The 24,483-nt window shown below is 50.0% G+C and overlaps 1 protein-coding gene across 1 annotated transcript in view; it reads left to right on the top strand.

Annotated features, from left to right (window-relative positions):
* Positions 1-24,483, top strand: part of DNAH10 (dynein axonemal heavy chain 10) — a 120,309-nt gene that overhangs the window by 75,098 nt on the left and 20,728 nt on the right. Inside the window, exons 38-56 of the mRNA XM_066371137.1 lie at positions 758-876; positions 2,213-2,371; positions 4,503-4,638; positions 5,653-5,775; positions 7,351-7,485; positions 7,854-8,070; positions 8,867-8,986; positions 10,338-10,483; positions 11,628-11,780; positions 13,005-13,265; positions 14,989-15,161; positions 16,120-16,213; positions 16,505-16,672; positions 17,217-17,405; positions 18,522-18,693; positions 19,190-19,393; positions 20,016-20,096; positions 22,181-22,378; positions 23,252-23,413. Of these exons, the coding sequence (XP_066227234.1) occupies positions 758-876; positions 2,213-2,371; positions 4,503-4,638; positions 5,653-5,775; positions 7,351-7,485; positions 7,854-8,070; positions 8,867-8,986; positions 10,338-10,483; positions 11,628-11,780; positions 13,005-13,265; positions 14,989-15,161; positions 16,120-16,213; positions 16,505-16,672; positions 17,217-17,405; positions 18,522-18,693; positions 19,190-19,393; positions 20,016-20,096; positions 22,181-22,378; positions 23,252-23,413 (3,010 nt within the window). The remainder of the gene's footprint in view (positions 1-757; positions 877-2,212; positions 2,372-4,502; positions 4,639-5,652; positions 5,776-7,350; positions 7,486-7,853; positions 8,071-8,866; positions 8,987-10,337; positions 10,484-11,627; positions 11,781-13,004; positions 13,266-14,988; positions 15,162-16,119; positions 16,214-16,504; positions 16,673-17,216; positions 17,406-18,521; positions 18,694-19,189; positions 19,394-20,015; positions 20,097-22,180; positions 22,379-23,251; positions 23,414-24,483) is intronic.

The following is a 24,483-nucleotide window of genomic DNA, read 5'->3' on the forward strand; positions in this document are numbered from 1 at the left end:
AAACGTAAGATTGAACGTGGTGCCTGTTCCACAACCTTTTGGACCTACTAAAAATCATCAAATTGTACACTTTTTTTTTGTGTGTGTGTGTTTTTCTGAAGCTGGGAGTCAGACAGACTCCCGCATGCGCCCGACCGGGATCCACCTGGCATCCACCCGGCATGCCCACCAGGGGGTGATGCTTTGCCCATCTTGGGGCGTCGCTCTGCCGCAATCAGAGCCACTCTAGCGCCTGAGGCAGAGGCCACAGAGCCATCCTCAGTGCCCGCGCAAACTTTGCTCCAGTGGAGCCTTGGCTGCAGGAGGGGAAGAGAGAGACAGAGAGGAAGGAGAGGGGGAGGGGTGGAGAAACAGATGGGTGCTTCTCCTGTGTCCCTGGCCAAGAATCGAACCTGGGACTCCTGCACACCAGGCCGACGCTCTACCACTAAGCCAACCGGCCAGGGCCGAATTGTACACTTTTAATGGATGAATTGTATAATATGTGAACTAGAGCTCAATGAAGCTTTTTTGTTGTTTTTTAAAAAAGATTGTTTTGCTCTGGCTGGGTAGCTCAGTTGGTTACAGCATCATCCCAATATGCCAAGGATCCCCAGTCAGGGCACCTATGCACAGATCGCCAGTGAATGAATAAATAAATAGAACAACAAATTGATGTTTTTCTCTTTGTCTCTCTCTCTCTCTCAAATCTAGAAATAAAAATAAAAAATAAATAAAAAAGCTGTGTTTTAACCCAGCTGCGAATTTTGTTCCGCAGGTGGATAAAGTTGTCCAGTTGTACGAGACCATGTTAACCCGCCACACGACCATGGTGGTGGGGCCCACGGGTGGGGGCAAGTCCGTGGTCATTAATGCTCTGTGTCAGGCCCAGACCAAGTGAGTATGACCTCTGCGGGAGGCCTGGCAGCTGGGGTGGGTTTACAGCAAGGCTGGAGGGGTGTTACCCATTCCTCACTGCTCTCTGATTCCCTGGGAGGCTACGTCTGTCCTCAGCACCCCTTTAAATGCATCACATCTTTGCTCGTCTCATTAATGGTTTATTCAGAATATTTTAGAAGACCAGACAATGGCTCTTTGGTGTACCAGACTGAATGGGTTTGTATGTGAAACGAGTGTTTTACAGACTGTCTAATAAGGACATTTTAAAAAGTAACTGAAGTCACATTTTCTCAGTGTTCGGACTGCTCTTTTAAAATCAGTCAGGAGTCCAACCATTGCACAACACTCAGGACATCAGAGTGACCGAAAGAGAGAGTCACCTCCCTAAACGCCTTGTCCTCACCAGTCCCACGGGGGCAGTGCTGCAGGGGCAGTGCTGCTGGAAGGAGACGGGACCTCACCCTCCTGGTGCGGGATATCATAGACACCCGCAGGGCACAGTGTGCTCGCAGGGAAAACCAGTGTTCTGACTCTACCCTCTTCTCCTAAGCAGTAACCAGATCCTAGAAATGCTGGGGTGCCTGCCAGTATCCCAGCAACACTCAGACTGGCCCTTGTAATCCTGGTGACAGTGGCATTTCTAGGGAGTCTAGAGAGCCTAATGAGTGGTAGTCACTTCCTATCTTTTCTTTCGGGAGAACCAGTGGACAGTGGCTTCTTGATTTTAAGAGGGTTTTGTCACAACCATCCTGCATTTCACCCTTTAACTAATTCATTGTGAGGTAAAGTATAGGACAGTCCTCTAAGGGTATACATATGTGCCACTGTTATTTCTATTTTTATGTGTTTTGTTAATTGTGAACTATGGTTTATGTGAACTTTAGTTTTCTGTAGATGACTTCATCCCATGGCATTATGGGAATCACACGTGCCTTATAGTCAGCCACAGAGCAGTCATCCTGTAAATGTGAGGGATTCAGTGTTAGGAGCTCAAAGGCTTGTCGTGTTGTCCTGACGACAGATGTATCTCCTGTGTCCTGGTTAGGGAATGTTCACAGGAACATGTCACGTGCCTGAGTGCGTACTGGACGTGAACCAAGTGTACAGGAAGGTAGCTTCTCGTCCTCAAAAGGCAGAGCCGTGCTTTCCATTCAGGCCTCGCTTGTGTCGGGGCCACGGATTCGGTGAAAGGCGGTCCCCTTGCACTGAGTGGGAAGCCCAGTGGAGAGTGTGTGTGAATTGCATTTTAAATTTTGGATTAGATTGAAAATATCTAATCCCCTACGCGGCGGCTTAGGGTTTCCCTAACGCGCCGAGTCCTCCTCTGGTTTAGGCTTGGACTGACGACAAAGCTGTACGTCCTGAACCCCAAGGCTATGAGTGTCATAGAGCTGTACGGCATCCTAGACCCCACCACCCGGGACTGGACGGACGGGGTGCTGTCCAACATCTTCAGGGAGATCAACAAGCCAACAGATAAGAAGGAGCGAAAGTGAGTATCTGTGGTGAGGGGAGAGAGCCTGTGTTACTTCACGTTAACTAGCTAAGCACGATGGATAAGCAGACGGTGGTGCCTGGCACTGTGCTCACAAAGTGCCAGGTACCATCTCGGGGCTCTTCACGCGTTGTCTCAATCAGCGTCCTCAGCTGCGATGGTGCCAGCTTCCTGATGGCCTCGATGCTCTGGGAGATTCCTGCCAGCTGCTGTACAGAAGGCTCTGGGTTTGGGTTTGGGCAGTGCTTCTTCCTGGTTGGATGCAGATCACGCATCTTTGCAGGAATCTCAGCGGTGATCTGGTGTCCTGATGTCTCATCAGGAGCACTTGACATTGGTTTACCCCATTATTGGTGGTTTTAACTTGGATCACTAGGTTCAGGTAGCATCTGCCATTTTTCTCTCGATTGATATCAACCTGTGGGGATACCCTATGACTCTGTAAGCACCTCATTCCTCCTCTAATCTTCCCCAGTGGTTTCAGCACTTGTTGCCAGTAGCTGGACCTAGTCTCCCTGTGACGACTGTGAAACGGAGACTTTCTACTGGGACAGCTGGCGAAATTTGGATATAGACTATACGTTAGATGATAGTATTCTCTTGGTACTAAATTTCCTGAGTTTGACAGTTGTGCTGTGGTTACGTAAGAGAAAGTGCTTGTTCTTAGGAAATGTTCTCATATTCAGAGAGACAGAGAGAGAAGAAGAGAGCACAGATGTGGCAAAATGTGAAGAATTGGTGAATCTGATTGGAGGGCATATGAGAGTTCTTTGTCCTATTCTATTCTTGTAACTCTGAGTTTGAAATTACTTAAAATAAAAAGCCCTGGAAGAAAATAAACCAAAAGGTTACTGCTGCAAAAAATCCAGTGAGTCATATCAGTGAGTTGAATGGAAGCAACAGCTAACCACTATTCCAACACTGTAGGAGAGCAGAGCCCGGCCTTGGGAGATGGCCTTTGCTGTGATGGGACCCATTATGGCCACAGAGTGGAAGCGTCCTGTAGCCGGAACAGTGGGGCAGGTGGCGTGCAAAGCGGGGCGTGTGGACTCAGGTGCTGCCCGGGGAGCAGCCGGTAGCATCAAAGAGGACAGTGGGTCAAGGTACATGGTGTCTCAGCTTCCTGACAGCTGCTGGGGTGAACTACCACAGACTAGGAGGCTGCATATCACCGAAACTTACTCTCTCACAGTTCCGGAGGCCAGAAGTCTAAAGATGGGGCTCTGCTCCCTCTGAAGGTTTCCGGGGAAGTCCTTCCTTGCCTCTCCCCACCTCTGGTGGCTCCAGGCACGCCTTGGCTCGTGGCTGTATCACTCTAATCTCTGTCTCCGTCCTCACATGGCTGTCTCTCTGTGAGGACACCTGAAACTGGATTAGGCGCATCCTGGATAATCTCATCTCAAGATCCTTAGCTACATCCGCAAAGACATTTTTTTTCCAACAAGGTCATGTTCTCAGGTTTTGGATGGACATACCTTTTGGGGGAGGCCACCATTCAACCCAGTACACATGGGTATATGAAATACTTTCCTTTTCTCTCAACTGTGCCATAAGAAAAGTAGGCGTCAGAGCAGTGGTAAATCACAATCCACGTTCAGTCTCAGGTTTAAGAAAGGGATGAGGTGCTACAAAACTGTCACAGGGATGTGAAGTCCAGCACAAGGAATGTAGTCAATACTGTTGTAATAACTGTGGATGGTGTCAGGTGGACGGTAGACTCATCGGGGGATCACTTTGTAATGTACATGAATATGTAACTACTATGCTGTCCACCTGAAACGAATATAAAATTATAATTAATTTCAACTATAATTGAAAGAAAAGAATGAGGTGGACTGTGACACCTTCCGGGGTCCCCACGGAGCACCAGCGGACTTGTCTCCATGCAGGAACACAAGTCTGTGTTGTCAGACCTTCCAGCTTGCCAGAGTTCCCTGATTCTGAATGTTGGCCATTAACTCAGACGGTGTCGTGTGCTCTCTTGTCCTTCTTGTCTTACGGGAAAACCTCTGGGCCCGGTAGGGTGCTGTGTCTCTGGGCCCAGGAGAAGACACACAGCAGAAACGGGGTGTGGGGGGGAGTTACACCAGGCCCCGGGGCCGTGCTCAGTCTCCTTCGCTTGCTGCAGGTACATTTTGTTTGATGGCGACGTGGATGCCCTGTGGGTGGAGAACATGAACTCCGTGATGGACGACAACAAGCTGCTGACACTGGCCAATGGCGAGCGCATCCGGCTGCAGGCGCACTGCGCTCTGCTCTTTGAGGCAAGTGAGCAGACAAGAATTTTGAGCAAAAGTCTGTCTTTCAATTAAAATGTTAAATGTTGGTTAAAGTGGGAATAAATATAGCTGGTTACAGAAAATGCAAACAATGCAGCAGAGTTTTTGATGAGTACAGCTCCCCTCCCCCGACCCTTCTGTACTGTGTCCCAGAGGTCACTGCTTTTCTCTCCTCTTTCTTCTGGTGGTTGTGCTGATACGTGTAAGTAACACACTGAGCAAGCACTTCTTTCTTTGTCAGGTCTGTGTGTTATCTGTGGACAGGTATCAACAGCCCACCTCCGCTTCTTAAAATACTACATTGCTAAGTCAGTTAAACCAGTAAATACTATTTACATTATTATGAATATGGAAATCTTTACTGTAGAACCAGCTAATATACTATGATCATATTAACTTTCTTTCTGAGCCTTCTGATTTTTGGCTGGGAATTTGTAATTGTCTTCTTGCTTTTTATCTCACACTGTTTGCTTTTATCTTACCTTCATTTGTTTTTTCAAACTTTCTATCTGTGCATGAGTATTTATGCGTGTCATTATCCTATTGGCTGACTGAAATGCATCTTTTTTTCATGGCAAGAGAGGTATGTGTATTAATATTGCTGGTTTAGATGCATACTTACGAAGTCTTATCTACCCAATCTCAACTACATTAAAGAAAATGAAAGAAAAATGACTAAAAGGTAGATACTCCATCATAATGTTTGTTTCTTGGTGGGATTTTTGGGTAGCTTATTTTCCTCTTTATACATTTTTATTTTTGTCAGGTATTCTACAGCCTATTTTCACATTAATTTTACAGTAATTGAAAAGTTTAAAAGGTGCTACATCAGAGATGTAGAATCTTCTTGTGAGAAATCTAAACGTTCAATTAGAAGCCTCCTGAGAGCTGTGTTAATCTGGTTATGACTCGGGTTTCATGCAGTCATGAAAACTTTGCACTGGTGTAGCCCAGCTGTTTGCAACTGTAGACAGGACTAGTTTTCTTTTATTTCCCCAGGTTGGAGATCTACAGTATGCTTCTCCTGCAACTGTGTCTCGATGTGGAATGGTGTATGTGGACCCTAAAAATTTGAAATACCAACCGCACTGGAAAAAATGGATTAATCAAATACAAAACAAGGTGAACATCATTTCTGAAATGAACCTACAGTTGTTAGCAATGGTGGCTAGTTGGATAAGCATAACCTGGACTGATGTTTGTAGTTGACGGTCCTTACCTGTTCCTTTTCGTGGCCTTGGCCAGTTCATGATCTTGTGCACTTAATGTTATCAATACATTTGAGGGAAACATGGAAGACACACTCACTAGCCTTTCAAGTAATGCACAGCCAGTGAGATAGGTAGTGATTCTGATAGTCTAGACCAGGGGTCCCCAAACTACGGCCCGCGGGCCACATGCGGCCCCCTGAGGCCATTTATCCGGCCCCCGCCGCACTTCTGGAAGGGTACCTCTTTCATTGGTGGTCAGTGAGAGGAGCATAGTTCGCATTGAAATATTGGTCAGTTTGTTGATTTAAATTTACTTGTTCTTTATTTTAAATATTGTATTTGTTCCCGTTTTGTTTTTTTACTTTAAAATAAGATATGTGCAGTGTGCATAGGAATTTGTTCATAGTTTTTTTATAGTCTGGCCCTCCAACAGTCTGAGGGACAGTGAACTGGCCCCCTGTGTAAAAAGTTTGGGGACCCCTGGTCTAGACCAAGGGTCGACACCTTTTTTTTTTTTCTGTAAAGGGGGATGAAGTAAATATTATAAACATCGTGGGTCATACAGTTTCTTTTGCAACTACTCAACGCTGCCACTGAGGCATGAAGGGCCATAGCCTCGTACCAACAAAACTTGACAAAAGCAGGTGGCAGGCCGGGTTTGGCTTACTCTTTGTAGTAGGCAGCCTGTGGTCCGGCGGGTCCCAGCGTGTGCAAGACGTGTCTCTAAGAGGTGCCCAACTCCTCCTCCTTTGCACAGTGGGGTGAAATCAGTGTGCGGAGGACCCAGCTTGTTATGTATTGAGATCTGATGATTTTGGCTGACCTCAAACCACGTGATTTGTTGTCCCATGGCTGCTCAGAAAGGCCTTATCTTAGCGTTAGGCTTCATTGAAAGGGGCAGAGGTAGATGTGACAGTTATGTGAAGGTTGTGGCTTGCCCAGACGCAGGACATCATGACTACATTTTCAGAGGGACCCAGGGCAGATCTCTACAGGACCGCTAGGCTGGTGGTGAATTGGAAATCAGGACGTGATCACCCCCGAGAAGATGGAGAGAAACATGATCGCACCATCTGGGCCACTGCCATAGGGGGAGAGACAGCGGTCAGTGCCGCGATGGGGAGAGGGGCCTCCCATGACGCTGCGAGCTCTGCTGGGTGACTGTGGCTGCGTCACTTGCACTCTAAGATGACCAGCCCCTTCCCTGTTCCGTGAGGTGGAGCCTGCCACCCCACCTCCCTCCAGGCAGTGGGGATAGACTCCATGGCACTGAAATGAGATGCCTCAGGATGAAGGACAGTGGGTTGTAAAACACACACTTCTCTAAAACATAAGGCGCTGCTGTGGGAGTTCCCTCATCTGCCGGGTTTATCATTCATCAGAGGCTGTTTCTCACCCCCTCTGCTGACAAGAAGAGCTTGTCACGGACTTGCATTTAAATAAAGGAACCTCTACACGCATGCCTTGGACTTCTGCCCTCCCGTAGGTGGAGCAAGGCTACCTGCAGAGCCTCTTTGAGAAGTACGTGCCCTATCTCATTGACGTGATAGTGGAAGGCCTCGTGGACGGACGACACGGGGAGAAGCTGAAGACGATAGTGCCTCAGACAGGCCTGAATATGGTGAGAAACGGTCCCTGTGAGCAGAGGGGTTCTTCCCCGAGGAAGAGCCCGCCGTGGGCCTTCAGGGGGGCAGAGAGGCCCGGCAGGTGAACTGGAACACTGCAGGCGATGGCGAGGAGGACGCGCTGCTCTCTCATGTGATGTGACCCTGGGCAGAATATGCTCTGTCTGTCTGAACCAATATGGCAGGGTCATGTGCCCCCACTACTCTGGGACCTGGTCACGTGCTCCCACCACTCTGGGATCTGGTCACGTGCTCCCATCGCTCTGGGATCGGGGGTCCCAGGATTTATGACTGGAGCTGACCCCAGGTGTGTCTGTGACGGGGAGGATACATGGGCCGACCCAGGCACTTTCTTGTGTGCCAGGTAACCCAGCTGACCAAGATGCTAGACGCGTTCCTGGAAGGAGAAGTGGAGGACCCCGATCTCCTGGAGTGCTACTTCCTGGAGGCCCTGTACTGCTCTCTGGGCGCGTCCCTGCTGGACAGCGGCAGGGCGAAATTTAACGAGTGTGTTAAACGCCTTGCTTCTTTGCCCTCCGCAGACACCGATGGGGTTTGGGCCAGGCCCGGGGAACTGCCAGGTAGGAACCGAGTGTGACCTGTTTTCCTGCTGAGAACACTGCAGGTTAGGTTTTCAGAGGACGTGGCCTTGCTTTGTCGTATGTCATGTGCATGGGGTTCCCGGCTTGTTTGCTCCTGTCGAGGGGCAGGCAGCAGTCAGAGCACCTGGTGGTGCCCTCAGGAGTTCCAGTGTGTGAACTGCATGGCAGAAGCCCCCTTTCTCCAGGAGTCTAACCTTCCTCCCCACCCCCACTTAGGCACGTATGCTGTGGCGAGCTGTTTAGGGGAGAGGGGCATGAGGGAACTTTCCTTAAAGCTGGGTTTGCACAGCATCCCTGTGGTTGGTGATCGGGGTACGAATGTGTGGGTGCAGGGAAGGGCTGAGGCTCCCACGCACCTGTTGCCTCTCAGTCTCCTTCCTGTTGCACCTTGGTGAGATGCCTTCATGGGGGGGCTGCCGTGTGATACCCTCCCCATCGCAGAATCTGGCACTCTGCGTTGAAACTGCCTGCTCACTTGTCTCTGTCTCCCCCACCCAACCCACCAGCAGCTAAGCGTAGGGACCATGCTGTATTCACAGGGAAGGGCTCAGTGAGCCTCTGTGCGGTGGGCGGGTAGCGCTGGTCCAGGGTACTCAGTGCGCTCAGTGAATGGGGAGTGTTAGTGCTGAGGGCCCGGTAAGTGTCTGCGTGCCAAGTGAGCCGTGCGAGTTCAGAGTTCTCGGAAAGGTGCCGTAGCTCATTTCAAGCATGTGCCAGAACTGATTGTGTATGTCCACGTCTACGTCAAAGTGAGACGGACCATTATCTACTACAGGTCAGCTTCCAACCTTATACGACTTCCATTTTGATTCTGAGCAGAAAAAATGGGTGCCATGGAGTCAGCTAGTTCCAGAGTACGTTCATTCTCATGAGAGGAGATTCATTGACATCCTGGGTAAGTGAGAACCCAGCCCCTGCTTCTTGGCTTAAGAGTGTATGCCTCTCATTCTGTGAGGAAGCGAAGAAGATCCCATGGTCTCTGTGGCACTCTGAGTCCCACCTACATGGCTGGTTGGGAGAAACTGAGGAGAGTAAGATATGGGCCTTGCCAGGAGAGTGGGACTTTCGATTCCCTTTAGGGCGGCTGGCTCTGAGCATCTTCAGACCCTTCCCCAGGCAGGCTGATCCTCACGAGAGAGCCAAGGGGGCTGGAGGCTGCTTGTTCCCCTCACATTCCATGGGCTCCCTCAGCCCCTGGTGCCGTCTGGGCATGGGAAGGAGGGAACAAAAGAGGAACAAGCAAGGAAGCCTTTTGAAAGAGATGTTTCCTTGAAAAGTCATTTTTATATACTGAGCCATATTTTAAATGTGCCCTGGTGACTTAGGTCACAAAGAGACTGACTGTTTTCACAAAACAAGTGTCTGCTGTTAGCTCGTACAGAGTGAGCTAACAGGTTTCCTCAGGAACCATCCAAGTTAAAAACTGCTGATGTAGGGTGAGCCAGTCCTGGATTCGAGGTTTTACTTCGTCTCTGGAGGAAGTTGTTGGTCAGGAAACCAGGTCCTGTAGATATGTGAGTGGCGGGAGCCACAGAGCTGCTTAGCTACAGTAGCCTGAGTGCAGGTCAGAGCTGGATGGTCTGGGCTCTGAACCTGGACTGTGGCGTTAATGGCACAGCTGTAGAAATGTACCAGCCTCATGGAATCCTTCCTTTAAAATGGGTGCATGTTATGGTATGTAGGTTGTGCCTCCACAGAGGTATTGAAAGTAATCACTGGGGAAGAGTGTGTAAGAAGAAGGTTTTACTCATCGATACATTTTTTTTTGTATTTTTTATGAAATGAGAAGCAGGGAGACAGACAGACTCCTGCATGTGCCCAACCGGGATCCACCTGGCAAGCCGACCAGGGAGCGATGCTCTGCCCATCTGGGGTGTTGCTCCATTGCAACCAGAGCCATTCTAGCACCTGAGGCAGAGGCCGTGGAGCCGTCCTCAGCACCCGGGCCATCTTTGCTCCAATGGAGCCTTGGTTGTGGGAGGGGAAGAGAGAGACAGAGAGGAAGGAGAGGGGGAGGGGTGGAGAAGCAGATGGGCGCTTCTCCTGTGTGCCCTGGCCAGGAATTGAACCCGAGACTTCCACAAGCTAAGCCGACACTCTATCACTAAGCCAACCGGCCAGGGCCACCCATTGATATATTTTTAAGGTCACATCTTAGGTGTTTGCTGAGCTCGCTTGTGGGGTTTGGGAGCTTTGATGACACTCTGGTGTCTCCGTGATGTGCCCGTCCATAACACGTTCCGTAGTTCACACCGTGGACACAACGCGCACAACCTGGGTGCTGGAGCAGGCGGTGGAGGTCAAGCAGCCTGTGCTCCTGGTCGGCGAGTCTGGCACCTCGAAGACAGCCACGACCCAGAACTTCCTCAAAAACCTGAACGAAGAGACTAATGTGAGTCAAGGTTTGGGCCCGCGACCCGGCACAGAGGCGGCAGGGAGTGTCAGCAGGGCTTCGCAGTGGGCCTGCAGGGGTGGGGGCGGGACTGCCCGGGGAGGGCCGGGCTCACTCATCCTGGAGTGTGCCGCCAACATGGTTTACCGAGCTCTAAGGACGTCATCGTGGAGGGCGCAGGAGGGACATGTATAGCCAGAGGTAGCTACAGGTCTGTGGGGGCAGGCAAAGGGAGGCTGCGTTCAGAAGTCCCGTCCTCGGCACCTCTCCGCCTTGTCTCGACCGCTGGTGCGTCTGGGCCCAACAAGCAGTGTGCACGCATTCACTGTCAGGAGCTCACATTCAGCTCCCACGCATCAGCTCCTATGCACGCGCACTAGGGGCAGTGGCTCTCTAGACCACAGCGTCCCCTGAAAACTAGCTTAGTCTACCCCAGATCGACTGACGCGGAAATTCTGAGAATGAGCCCACCACATCGGATGGAACAAGCCCACCAGGCGATTCTGCTGCCTTAAGAATGAGGTCACTGATGAATGGACTCGCACCAGTTGCTGTAAGAAGCACAGTGAGAGGCCCTGAGTCCCCGTGCCTGAGCACATGCTCCCCACACGGGGGTCCGCGGGCCTCCCTCCCCTTCCTCGCAGCAGTTAGTTCCAAAGGTGGAACCCCTGGCTGTTCGTGCTTTCATGCCGTTTACTGAGACACAGCGGGTATGATAGGGACTTAGGTTTGAACATTGCTTTGTCATATTGCAAATGCCTTTGTGTATTTCATCTCGTGATACAATCACTCTATGAAGTAGTACAAGCAAATGTTATTAAAATCATCCTTAGTTAAAAAAAACAAGGCTCAGAAAGGTTAAACGACGTTTTGGAAGTCACCTAGCTAGAACTCTGCAGAACCAGGCCCCCCCACCCCAGTCCACATCGTCCCCAAGGCTCACAGGGCCCGCCAAAAGGAGAGCTGAAGTCTTGCTTTGCTTAGCACTTAAAAAAGTGCTAAATAAAAAAAGTGCAGGCACATCAGTCTATAAAAAGGTTAGTTCTGATACCAATGAAAAAAAAATGGTGGCTTATGGCCAAACATTTACAGCCAATACTATGAAGAAAAGACCAACTTTTGAAATCATCTCTTTCTGTTTCAGATTGTGTTAATGGTCAGTTTCTCCTCCCGCACCACATCGTTGGATATCCAGAGAAATTTAGAAGCTAATGTGGAAAAACGAACCAGAGACACTTATGGCCCCCCCACGGGAAAGCGCCTTCTGGTGTTCATGGACGACATGAATATGCCAAAGGTAGTGTGAGGGTAAGGGGTGGGGTGGGGCTGTGTGCTCACGTCTGTGTTGCTGTGTGCATGTTTGGGATGAGTGCGTGTAAGAATACCTGTCTTTATTCTGCATAATGTCTGCAGGGCACGGGTTACAAGGAGCTAGCACAGGAGACAGTGTTACTGGGATGCTCTTCTTATACAGAGACTTTGTCCATGGTGATTGTGTTTCCACATGAGCCATACTTTAGATAATAACACTGTCTCAGCCCCATATCCCGGGGAAGCATGAGGGTGTGCTTCTCAAGAATTCCTCGGGATTTACCAAGCAAGGGGAACTTCAGCATGCATGATGAGTGTATTTCTGGGGCCGAGCCTGAGTGTTGCAAAGTTTTATTAGTACTGGAATTTCAATTTATATCATTTCTACAGAACTATTTTTTCCTGAAAATCTATCTTCTCCATAAGGACTATGCAAAGCCAGGATCCATCCATCCCTCCATCTATCCATCCATTCATGCATCCATCCACCATCCATGCATCCATCCATGCATCCATCCATGCATTCATCCATCCATCTATCCATCCACCCACCCACCTACCATCCATCCATCCATGCATGCATCCATCCATCCATCCACTCACACTCCATCCATCCATACATCCATGCATGCATCCACCATCCATCCACTCATGCACCATCCATCCATCCACCCACCCACTAACCATCCATCCATCCACCTACCCACCATCCATGCATCCATGTATTCATTCATCCATATATTCACCCATGCATCTATCCATCCATCCATCCATCCATGCATCCATCCATTCATCCATCCATCTATGCATCATCTGTCTATCCATGCATCCATCCATCCACCCACTCACACCATCCATCCATCCATCCATCCATCCACCTACCCACCATCCATGCATCCATTCATCCATGCATTCATGCATCTCTCCATCCATCCATCCATCCACTCATCTAATTAACTCATGTTTACTGCCTATGGTACTGGTGCTGTGCATTCATCAGCTAAACATATGTGGTCCCTGCCCTCATGGAGCTCACAGTCTAGCGGGGGAGACAAACACATATGAACATATGATTATGCCCTTTGAGGAGCTCTGTGAAACTACCCAGAGTGCTCTGAGAGAGCAACGGGGAGAGGATGGTCGGCAGAGGCATCGCTGCCTTCTGCTTTGTGATCGGGACCATTCTCTTCCTTTCTGTGTAAACATCGAGGTGGATGAGTATGGCACACAGCAGCCCATCGCCTTGCTGAAGCTGCTGTTGGAGAAAGGCTACTTGTATGACCGTGGGAAGGAGCTGAACTGTAAAAGCATCCGGGACCTCGGCTTTATCGCTGCGATGGGAAAGGCTGGCGGCGGCCGCAATGAAGTGGACCCGAGATTCATCTCCCTGTTCAATGTCTTCAATGTTCCATTTCCTTCAGAGGAGTCCTTGCATTTGATTTATTTCTCCATCCTGGAAGGCCACACCTTGGTAACTTGATTTCAGTTCCCAGTCTGACCAGTCAGGGCCCTGTGCTGGGTGGAGGCGTCCTAGGGCCAACTTACTCTCTCAGCACAGCGGGCACCATGCCTGCAGCCTGTGGGGCTATTAGAGGCCTGTGAGCAGTTTAATTTCTTTCTTTCTTTCTTTCTTTTTTTTTTGTATTTTTCTGAAGCTGGAAATGGGGAGGCAGTCAGACAGACTCCCGCATGCGCCCGACCGGGATCCACTCGGCATGCCCACCAGGGGGCGATGCTCTGCCCATCCCAGGCATTGCTCTGTCAAGACCAGAGCCACCCTAGCGCCTGGGGCAGAGGCCAAGGAGCCATCCCCAGCGCCCAGGGCCATCTTTTGTTCCAATGGAGCCTCCTCTGCGGGAGGGGAAGAGAGAGACAGAGAGGAAGGAGAGGGGGAGGGGTGGAGAAGCAGATGGGCGCTTCTCCTATGTGCCCTGGCCAGGAATCGAACCCAGGACTCCTGCACGCCAGGCCGATGCTCTACCACTGAGCCAACTGGCCAGGGCCTTTAATTTCTTTCAATGCCAGGATAAAGGAAAAATGAAATCCAGCCTAAATTACATTCGTCTCTATCCCTGTGCAGTTGTAAAATATAACGTATTTTTATGAAGAAAGGGGCCCAGGGGCAGAAGTGCCTTGGGCCCATGGGAGTCACATTGTGGCCCTGGGTTACGTTTCCTCATTAAGTTACTGTGGCGAATGAGCTGGGGACGTGGGTTTTGGAGTCTGTCCCCAGGTGCTAGCTCCTTGGGCACGTGCCTTGAGCTCCCCACGGCCCCCTTCTCATCAGGAACCAGGAGAACAGGATGGCTCCCAGCTCGCTGGGTTTGGGGACAATGGAAGGGGAAACATACATATTAAGAGTGTGGCCAGGGCCCAGCGTGTGGCGGGTGCCCATTGGAGACCAGCAATGGCTGTCATTACGATGAAACACTTGGCCCCGCATGTGAAGCCCATCGATGTAAACAATGACCCCCTGGTCCTGGCATTGCCCCTCTAAAGTGGGGCTCACACACGCAGAGTCTTCAGGGTCCAGGCAGGAAAGACAGAAGTGTGGAGCAGCCAGGCGGAATCCGTAGGAACTGTGGGCACCTGGCCTGTTTTGGCCCCACCTTAGGGCATTTGCTTTCAAAACCATGAGACCCGCAGCGGTAAAACTCAAACTCAGAGCTGGTTCATGCCACGCGGCCCTGTCAGTCTGTGTGAACGTTCGTTCAGGGGAACAGCAGATCCGAGGATGAGTTTCTCTTTTCAGGTGTTTTATCTCCTCTTAAAAATTAGGGTAAAACTCACGTAAGATTAGTTATCTTAACCTTTTTAAAGTTTATAATGCAGTGGCATTTGGTCCCTTCGCAGTGGTTTACAACCATCACCACTGTTTAGGCCTGGGATATTTTTATTACCCCAAAAGCAGGCATTCCGCCCTCTCCTTCAGCCCCCGGCAGCAGCTGTTAATCTGCTTTCTGTCTCTGTGGTTTCCCTAATGTGGACATTTCATATTAATGGGACAGCGTGTGGTCATCTGCGTCGGGCTTCCCTCCCATGGCACCATGTTCTCAAGATTCACCCACGTGGTGCGCGTGACCGCGTTTCCTCCCCTTCTGTGGCCAATAACGTCTCATTGTATGGATGAGCCACAGTTGGCTTATCTGTTCATTGCCGTTAGACATTTGAAGGTTTTTAAAAAAATTTTTTAGGTGTTTCCCGAGAGTATCATGGCCATAAGCGACAAGTTGACACGCTGCACGTTGGCACTTTACACAAACGTTGTGCAGGAGCTGCCCCCCACCCCATCCAAGTTTCACTACATCTTCAACCTGCGGGATCTCTCCCGGGTGTTTCACGGGCTGGTCCTCACTAGCCCCGAGCGGTGAGTTTGCTTTGCCTTGGTAAGATGTGCCCGTAGAGGTGACCTCACTTATTTTCGTCAGACAGACACTTACCAGTAAATTCCATCCAGTGTCTTTTTGTTTACAGGAAATAAAGAAAATGGTTAAATGCTTGGCTGAAGGCCTGCTGCCTTGTCAGCCCTGGAAGGCAGGTGGGATGAGAGAGGCAGAGGTGTGGACATGGGGACAGGTGTGTCCCCTGGTGGCACTGCTTTGCTGACCTCTCGTTCTTATTCCTAAAGTCCAAATGCGCCCACGTGCTGCCTTTCACTAATGTGATTGAATTGTTTCCAGTTAAAATTGGTTAAATTAGTGTGTCTTTGGGAGACGTAGGCACAGAGGACAGAAGGGATTTGTCTGGGTGTGCAAAACTTACGTATTCACATTAAGGTATACTTTACACTGTGTAGATTTACAAGCATAGATTCCCATTGTGAATCCATGTCATGCTGATGGATTGAGGACTGGGCACCTGCCCACACTGTCTCGGGTGCCCTTGAAGGGTTTTGAAGGGTGGCAGGGAGAGGGAAGCTCCCAGGGCATAGGGTGGAGGGCGGGCTCTTGGCCAGAAACCAGAGAAAGCTCCTGATCCAGGGCTGGATGGAGCTGGGTCTCAGAAGTAGGGCTGTTTGTGGTCCCCATATTGATTTCCAATTTATATATTCCAGCAGGAGGGAGCAGTGTCACATGTGTCATTGATGGGTGGTGTCCTTCTACTTCCCTACAGTAGTATAAGTTGTAGACAGCAACTTGATGGTCTTCACACTGAATCTATTAGCTTCCATTAAATTTCACCGATGTGAGCCCAGCAGCGGGGAAGGACCATAGAAATGCCGTCCTTCTCCGCACCCTGGGAATCCCTCGGCGAAGGCAGGGTTAGCCACCTCTTCTCTCGACGACGATGATGCCCTGGCTGGTCTCACCCCTCCCACCACGTAGGTTCCAGACGGTGGCCCAGATGGTGAGAGTCTGGAGGAACGAGTGTCTGCGAGTCTTCCACGACCGGTTAATCAACGAGGCCGACAAGCAGCTGGTCAGTAAAGCAGCGCCAACTGGCCAACGCAAAACTCTAGCCACAGAAGTCTTCTCCGGGTGAAAAGAAGAGCATAAAAAACCCAACACATTTTTCGTATAGTAGATAAACACCAAAAATAAAAGTCAGCTGGTAAAGGAGGGTGGATGGCTAAGTACCTGGTAGCAATTGTGGGGGAAATAATTGAACTGAACGCGAGTCAGATAATCCTAGCCTATGCTTTTCTTTCTGACAAGTGTTAGCACACTTATGTTGTTTAGTTTGGGTGCTTATGTAATCTTACATCATAAGGTACAAGAGCACATACGAAACCTGGTTACGGAACATTTTAACGAGGACGTGGAGTCGGTAATGAGGGACCCCATCCTGTTTGGAGACTTCCGGATGGCTCTGCAGGAAGAGGAGATGCGCGTTTATGAAGACATCCAGGATTACGAGGCGGCCAAGGCTTTGTTCCAGGTACACACGGGCTCGCCTCCTCCCCGGAGTGCGCTTGGGGGAACCTGGAGTGGGTGCCCAGGAGGTGGGGCTGTGCCGCTCTCTCCAGGTGTGCAGCATGGATGTGTGTCTAAGCCGGTGGTCCCCACATCCTGCAGTGCGTGGGAATGACCTGAGGGACTGGTGGACACACAGAGCCCTGGGCTCTCTGCACCCCCCGGGAGCCCCTTCACGGGGCCTGTGGAGGGTCTCAGGGTTCCATGCCCAGCCAGATTTGGGAACCACTCATCGGGCTCCCTGGTCATTTCCATCTAACTTCACAAATGAAGCCTCGCATTCAGCGTGGGTTCCCTGCCCACTGCCCAGCAGCCAGATGGAAATGGTGATCGTGAATGCTCGATGTAGTCCCCGCAAACCCAAGTGACCTAATCATTTCAACCTCTCTAGACACTGAGAAAACCTCTCCTTAGTGCTTAATCCCTTCTGGACAAAAAGGCAAGACTCTGCCTCTTAAAACCCAGTGACCCTGTGGAGTTTTTCGTTTTTGTTTGTTTTTTAAACGCAGGAAATCCTTGAAGAGTACAATGAAAGCAACACCAGGATGAACCTGGTCCTGTTCGACGACGCGCTGGAGCACCTGACGCGCACGCACCGCATCATCCGCATGGACCGCGGCCACGCCCTGCTGGTGGGCGTGGGCGGCTCCGGGAAGCAGAGTATGGCCCGGCTGGCGGCTTTCACAGCCGGCTGCGAGGTGAGGCCACCCCGTCCCCGGCACGTGTGGCTCTCTGCAGCTGGTGGTTCCTGCTTAACCGGAACAACCTGCCACCGACCACGTAAAATGGGGCCTGGTGGGGGCTCAGTGTCATTTTAAACTGTGTGGTTGAAGCTCCTCATTCTTTGTATTGATGGGGAAATTGGCGGGTTCAAGGGTATAGGCTTTAAAAAATTTATTTTTGATACCTGGCACCACATTTCACACTCAAGAGTTTGGACCTAAATTCATGGTGGAGTTGGCCTCCTTGGAGAGGAAGCAGGAAGGCCAGGAGATGGAGGACACAAGGGAGGCAGAAGGCTTCCAGTTTTATCTGTTGCTTTGTTTACAAGAGGTTTGCAAACGTGACGAGATTTTTTTCCAGTTTCATTGAGCTGTAACTGACATCCATCACTGTGAGTTTCAGGCAAACAGCAGAAAGGTTTGACTCACATATGTTGTGAAATGTCACTAAGTTAGTTAACACCCATCATGTCGTATAGATAACAGTAAAAAAAAAAAAAAAAAAAAAAAAAAAAAGGAAAAACGTACATGTTTCCTGTGGAATAGGATTTTAAGTTCGAAGAATTTAGAAGCTTCGGGTCCAGTTTTCCACACGCTCCCATGGTTTCTGTAGCTGTGGACGAGCGCCCCGCGGTGAGCGCACAGGGCGGGCGTGTCTGCTGTGTTCTCCCCCATCCTCGGCCGCCTGCCAGCCTCTGCTTCCGTCCTGGGTTCTCGCCTCCCTTTCCTCCCTAAAACTGAACTCGTTTTAACAGCCGAAGGGGTCTTTTGCAACCCCTCATGACCCACACATACATAAGCCCATACGGACAGACCTGCGCTCCACACTCTCTGGCCCTCCCCTGGTGCGGGCTCAGAGCGTCTGCCCTGGTGCGTCTGACAGAAGGAGGCATTGCGTTGTCTGTGCCCTGCTTTTCTTACTCAGCGGTCTTTTGTGAGAATGGCCTGGGCACCTGGTTTTGGTCTCTCTCGGCCCTCTCAGGCGGCTGCACAGCCCGCCAGTCCTAGAGCGGCCCTCTCCCCCTGCTGTGGCCCGTCACCCTCCCTGGGCTGCCGTCCCATGCGACCGCTGTTCCCTTATGTGGCCTGCAGGTGTTTGAGATCCTTCTGAGCCGAGGCTACTCTGAGAACAACTTCCGGGAAGACCTGAAGAACCTCTACCTGAAGCTCGGCATCGAGAACAAAAGGATGATCTTCCTGTTCACGGATGCGCACGTGGCTGAGGAGGGCTTCCTGGAGCTCGTCAACAACATGCTGACCTCAGGTGCCACCAGGCTGGAGCGGGCCCCGCTGGTTCCCGTGCTCAGCCTCGGGTGGGCCCTCGGACAAGTGTCACACGTTTCACGCGTTCACTCCCCACAGGGAGGCCACCATTAGGCTATCACCGTCACCGATGGGTGGGACCCGGCTAGGTGAACTGTCCTGGCCCGAGCAGCACAGGCCGCTAGCACCCCCAACCCCCAGACATAAGTTATGACAACCAAAAAAATGTCATCACACATTGCCAAATGTCTCTTGGGGGGGGGGACAACTGCCCCCAGTTGAGGCTCATGATAACTCTCCCAGGTCAGCAGGAGGCATCTGTCATTCCCATTTCACAGACAAGGAGATAGAGGCTCACTGGGGTCATCCTTGGGTCCAGGTGGGGACCCCAGCCCTGTTCTCTGGACTGTCCCCTCTGACACAGTGCTTCTGTGCTCTCAGTGCTCAGAGGGATAATAACCCGAGACTTAGAACACCCACCAGTCCTTGTTTCCTAGGAATCGTACCCGCACTTTTCCCTGAAGAGGAAAAGGAATCTATCCTCAGTCAGATCGGACCAGAAGCTCTCAGGCAAGGGGCAGGCCTGGCCAAGGAGTCTGTGTGGCAGTACTTCGTGAACAAGAGTGCAAATAACCTGCACATCGTCCTGGGCATGTCGCCTGTGGGGGACACCCTGAGGACCTGGTGCAGAAATTTCCCAGGTGCCCTTGAGTGGAGCTCCCAGATCTGTGCTCCCCCTTTGGCAGGTCATGTGCCGGGGGGGGGAGGGAGTGGTGCATGGCCTGTGAGGTTTCCCCCAGCAAAGTAAAGCATGGCACGGCCTTCAGGTTGGAATTGGACCGCAGTGTAGGACAAGATCTGTGTCCCTCCCAAGCGCCATCAGCTCTTGTGCCGTCCATGGGTGGGTGGTGTCCTTCAGACCTGAGGCAGTGCTCACAGGCTCAGGTGCAAGGCCCACAATGAGTTCAGCATACTCGCTGCCCTCTTCCATTTGGGACAGTTGTGTGAGCCTCATGGACGGTATAGTACCCTGGGGACATTTTTGGTTGTCAGGGCCGGGATGGCCAGTGTACTACTGATGTCTAGTCGATAGAGGTCAGGGGAGGGGTGCTGCCAAACATCCTGCGATGCACAGGCAGCCCCCAAATAGGAGTACCTAGCCCAGATGTCAGTACTGCTGAGGTTTAGCAGCCCTGACCCTGGCAACTTATCCTTGGACACATCCAGCTTGTTCACCAATCTGTTGGGTACCAAAGATGGTGTCAGTGTTGCGTGTCTCGTAAGGCAGCGTGGTCACCTGTTGCCTCTCTCTTTGTTTGCAAGGTCTAGTAAATAACACTGGCATTGACTGGTTCATGCCCTGGCCCCCCCAGGCCCTGCATGCAGTTGCTGCGTCGTTCTTAGGTAAGTGACTAATATGGGGACCCGGTCAATGGTATGACAAAGCCACTTGTTATCACTTTTCTGACTGAATTTTGGTCCAATAGATCCCTTCCCTATGACCATGAATGGTTTTTAGTTTGTTGATGTGTTTTGGGTTTATGTTGTGTTTTAGTCCAAAGAGATTTTAGGGGACTTAACAGGGACAATTTCGAACAGGGGTTGGGAACCTATGGCTCGCAAGCCAGATGTGGCTCTTTTGATGGCTGCATCTGGCTCGCAGACAAATCTTTAATAAAAAAAATAATAATGTTAAAAATATAAAACATTCTCATGTATTATAATCCATTCATTTCCTACCACTCATGTTCATGGTTGCAGGTGGCTGGAGCCAATCACAGCTGTCCTCTGGGACAACACCAAATTTTTATTGGATAATGCGTAACATACACGGGTTGTTGTATGGCTCTTACAGAATTACATTTTAAAATATATGGCGTTCATGGCTCTCTCAGCTAAAAAGATTCCCGACCCCTGATTTAGGATAACAACTGATTAGGTATCATTTAAAGCAGGAATTGGCAAACCATGGCCTAGGCGTAAGTCAAATGTGACCCACTGCTTGTTTTCATTAATAAAGTTTTATTGGAACACAGACCCTCTTACTACTGAACATACTCTCTAGGGCTGCTTTTATGCTACAACCACAGAGTTGAGTAATTACAGCAGAGACCATGTGGCCCAAAAAGCCTTCATATGTACTGTTTGGCTCTTTATAAGTGTGCTGACCCCTGGCCCAAAGGAGGCCTGAAGGACCTTTTGATAAACTGATTATCAGTCAGCTCTGAATTTGCTCTGAAGTTTCAAGCACCTTAAGTCTTGATTGTTAATATTAATCTTCAAAATAAGAAAGCAAGTCAATTTATCTTCAGGAATACTTTTTTTTTCCTGGACCTATCATGGGCATATTTATGACTCTATAAATACATAGTCAATAGTCAATCCCCCCATCCATGAAGAATGCAGTTTGGAGGGGAAAAGAGCTAAGAGAGGAGGAGAATCTTCTATGTTCTCAGAGAAAATTTCAGAGCATGAATCAATACTGTGGTCCAGAGAAGCCACCAGCAAGTGACAACTACTTTTTTTACCCCAAAATACTTTTTTTTTTTTTAGACAGGAAGGGAGAGAGATGAGAAGCTTCAACTCATAGTTGCATCACTTGAGTTGTTGGTTGATCGTTTTTATTCATGCCTTGGCAGGGTATGGGGGGCTTAAGCGAGCAACCTTGGCTTCAGGTCAGTGACCTTGGTATCTGTCGATTGTCCTATGCTCAAGCTGATGAGCCCGCGCTCAAGCCAGTGACCCACGCTCTAGCCTAAAACCTCGGGGTTTTGAACCTGGGCCCTCAGTGTCCCGGGCCGACGCTCCATCCACTGTGCCACCACCTGGTCAGGCTCCTAAAACATTTTTTATATATTTTTTGTGATAAAATACATATAACATAAAATTTACCATTTTAACTATTTCTAAGTATACAAGTCAGTGGCATTAAGTACATTCACGTTGTTGTGCAGCTACCACCATAGTCCTTTCCAGATCTTTGTCCCTCTAATGACACTGAAACTGCGGCCCACTCAATCCTGACTCCCCGTCTGCATCCCCACCCCCCAGTCCCTGGTAACCGCTTACCTACTTCCTGCCTGTGAATTTGCCTGTTCCAGATACTCCATGGAAGTCAGATCATGCAACACTTGTCCTTTTGTGTCTGGCTTCTTTCATTCAGCATGGTTTTGAGACTTATCCAGGTGTGTCAGGTGTCCCATCCTCTTTAAGGCTGAGTAATATTCAGTTGTGTGGCTGGACCACATTGTGTTTATCCATCAGCTGTTGATGGACACTTGGATCATTGCCGCTTTGGCTGCTGTGACTGGCGCTGCTGCGGGCACCGGTGTACATGAATCTGCATGTGTCTGTTTTCAGTTCTTTTGGGTGCACACCTAGGAGTACAGATAGTTGTTGGGTCCTGTGGGAATTCTGTGCCCCCCTTTTGTGAGGAACTGCTCTTCCCCTTTCTTTACGAAGCACCTATCTTGGTCCTTCCTCTGTAGGGAATAATCTGATGATCCCAGCAGAAAATATCGAAGATCTGGTGGAACACCTGGTCTTGGTCCACGAGTCCGTGGGTGAGTTCAGCAAGCTCTTCCTGCAGAAGCTGAGACGCAGCAACTATGTAACTCCCAAGAACTACCTTGATTTCATCAACACGTACTCGAAATTACTGGACGAGAAAACGCAGTTTAACATAGGTGAGACTGGGAGCGGGACGCCTGACAGAAACTGTTCGTGTTTATGGTAATCCAGACTCCAACCTTTCCTCTGCGTGGAGGCCCCTCTGTGGGATCAGGCGTACCTGGGATTGAGGCAGAAGCAGGACAGTTGGGATGCTGAATTTTGGAGGGATTCTCCTTTGTGGGCAGGGCCCGGGCATGCCCTCCTTTTTATTCTTCTGTATTGGGCTGTGGACTTTCTTAGCTCCAAATTTTTATAGTGTCAGAGATGGCTCATGGAAGCAATATGCTCTACAGAAAATGCTTTATTTTATATATTTATATTTTAAAGTTTTTATTTATTGATTTTAGCAGGAGAGGAAGGGGGAAAGAGAGAGAGACAGGGATGTCAAGTTGCTCCTGTATTAACCCTGACCAGGGAATCGAACCGGCGACCTCTGTGCTTCCGGATGATGCTCCAGCCAACAGAGCCCTCTGGGCCAGGGCAATGCTTTTATTTTTTATTTACTTTCCTTGTTGAAAAAAATATGATCCTTTAAAAAAATTCTGAAAGTAATATACATACAAATTCTAGAAAAAAATTTAAAAATATAATAAAAAACACAAAAGGAAGAATTTTAAATCACTCCTAATATTTTATTAATAGAAGTCATCTCTACCTAAATTTTGGTATAACTCCTTTTTGTTGGAAAATGCTTTTTTAAAAAACACTCTTGGCCAAACGAAAGGCTGTTCTAGGAAGTACACTCATTTTGGCCGACGCCTGGTGCCGAGAGACAGCGGAGGGATTTTTTGCGGGGAGCCCAGGTGGGATGAGTCGCAGCGAGGCCACTGCAGGTGAGCTGGGAACAGCATCACGTCGGTGGTGAAATCAGTGTCCCCTTTCCTCAGCTCAGTGCAAGCGTCTGGAGGGGGGGCTGGACAAGCTGAAGGAGGCCACCATTCAGCTTGACGAGCTGAACCAGAAACTGGCCGAGCAGAAGATCGTGCTGGCCGAGAAGTCTGTTGCCTGCGAGGCCCTGCTGGACGAGATAGTCTCCAACACGACCATAGGCGAGTGTGCGAGTGTGGGACCCGCTCCTGGGCTGGGGACACCCCACACACAGCAGGATAGGGCTCCCTGGAGGGGGGTACGTCTGGAGAGGCCACTCTAGGTGGTGAGAATGGCCATCTTTTGACCCTTCGATTGACTTTTTTTTTTCTAAGTTAGTATCAATCCCCCTTTAGTGGCCATGGAGACCCTTACCACTTGCAGGACCCCAGAGCTGGTGGCTTTAGAATTTGACAGGAGCAGAAACATCATCTCTCTGCTGCAGACATCCGCCGGTGTCTGCTTGGTGGCTGTGAACATCAGTCCCGAGAGAAGGCCACATTAGGAGGTGCTCGTGCACTCAGCACACGTTTATTGAACACCTACTGTATTTATTTCCTGAGGCTGCCGTCACACAGCACCACAGACTGGGTGACTTGAAATCAGAAATTGTTCTCTGACAGTTCTGGTGGCTAGAAATCCGAAGTGAAGGGTCTGCAGGCCTGGGCTTCCTGAGAGGCTCTGGGGGCGACTCTGACCTCGTCTCGTCAGCTCCTGGTGCTGGCTGGAGTCCTGGGCAGCCTTTGGCTTCTGGATACATTATTCCAGTCTCTGCCTCCATCATCACATGACCTCTTCCCTCTGTCTGTGTACTCCTATGGACACAGTTATTGGATTTAGGGCCCACCCTAACCCAGTAAGACCTCATGTGGACTAATGACATCTACAAAGACATCCTTTCCAAATAAGGTGACATTTTATGGTTCTGGGTAGACTTGAATCTTGGGGGAACCTTATTGAACCACCGTACCTACTGTGAGCCATGCCCTGTTCTAGACATTATAGTTACAGCTCTCGGGAGATTCTTGTATTCTAGTGAGTGGAACCAGACCATTAGCAAGCCAACGATGAAATTTCAGATCATGGTCAGTGTCATGAAGCAAATAAACAGGGTGATGAGACTGAGAACAACAGATGGCACAGAGGCCACTGCGGGGGGTGGAGTGGCTTTTGAGCTGGACCTGAATGAACACAGGAAATGGTGACGAAAAGGCAGAGAGAGCTCAGTGAGCCTGAAACACAAGGCAGGCAG

This window comes from Saccopteryx leptura, chromosome 2, assembly GCF_036850995.1.
Source record: "Saccopteryx leptura isolate mSacLep1 chromosome 2, mSacLep1_pri_phased_curated, whole genome shotgun sequence".
Taxonomy (NCBI): Eukaryota; Metazoa; Chordata; class Mammalia; order Chiroptera; family Emballonuridae; genus Saccopteryx; species Saccopteryx leptura.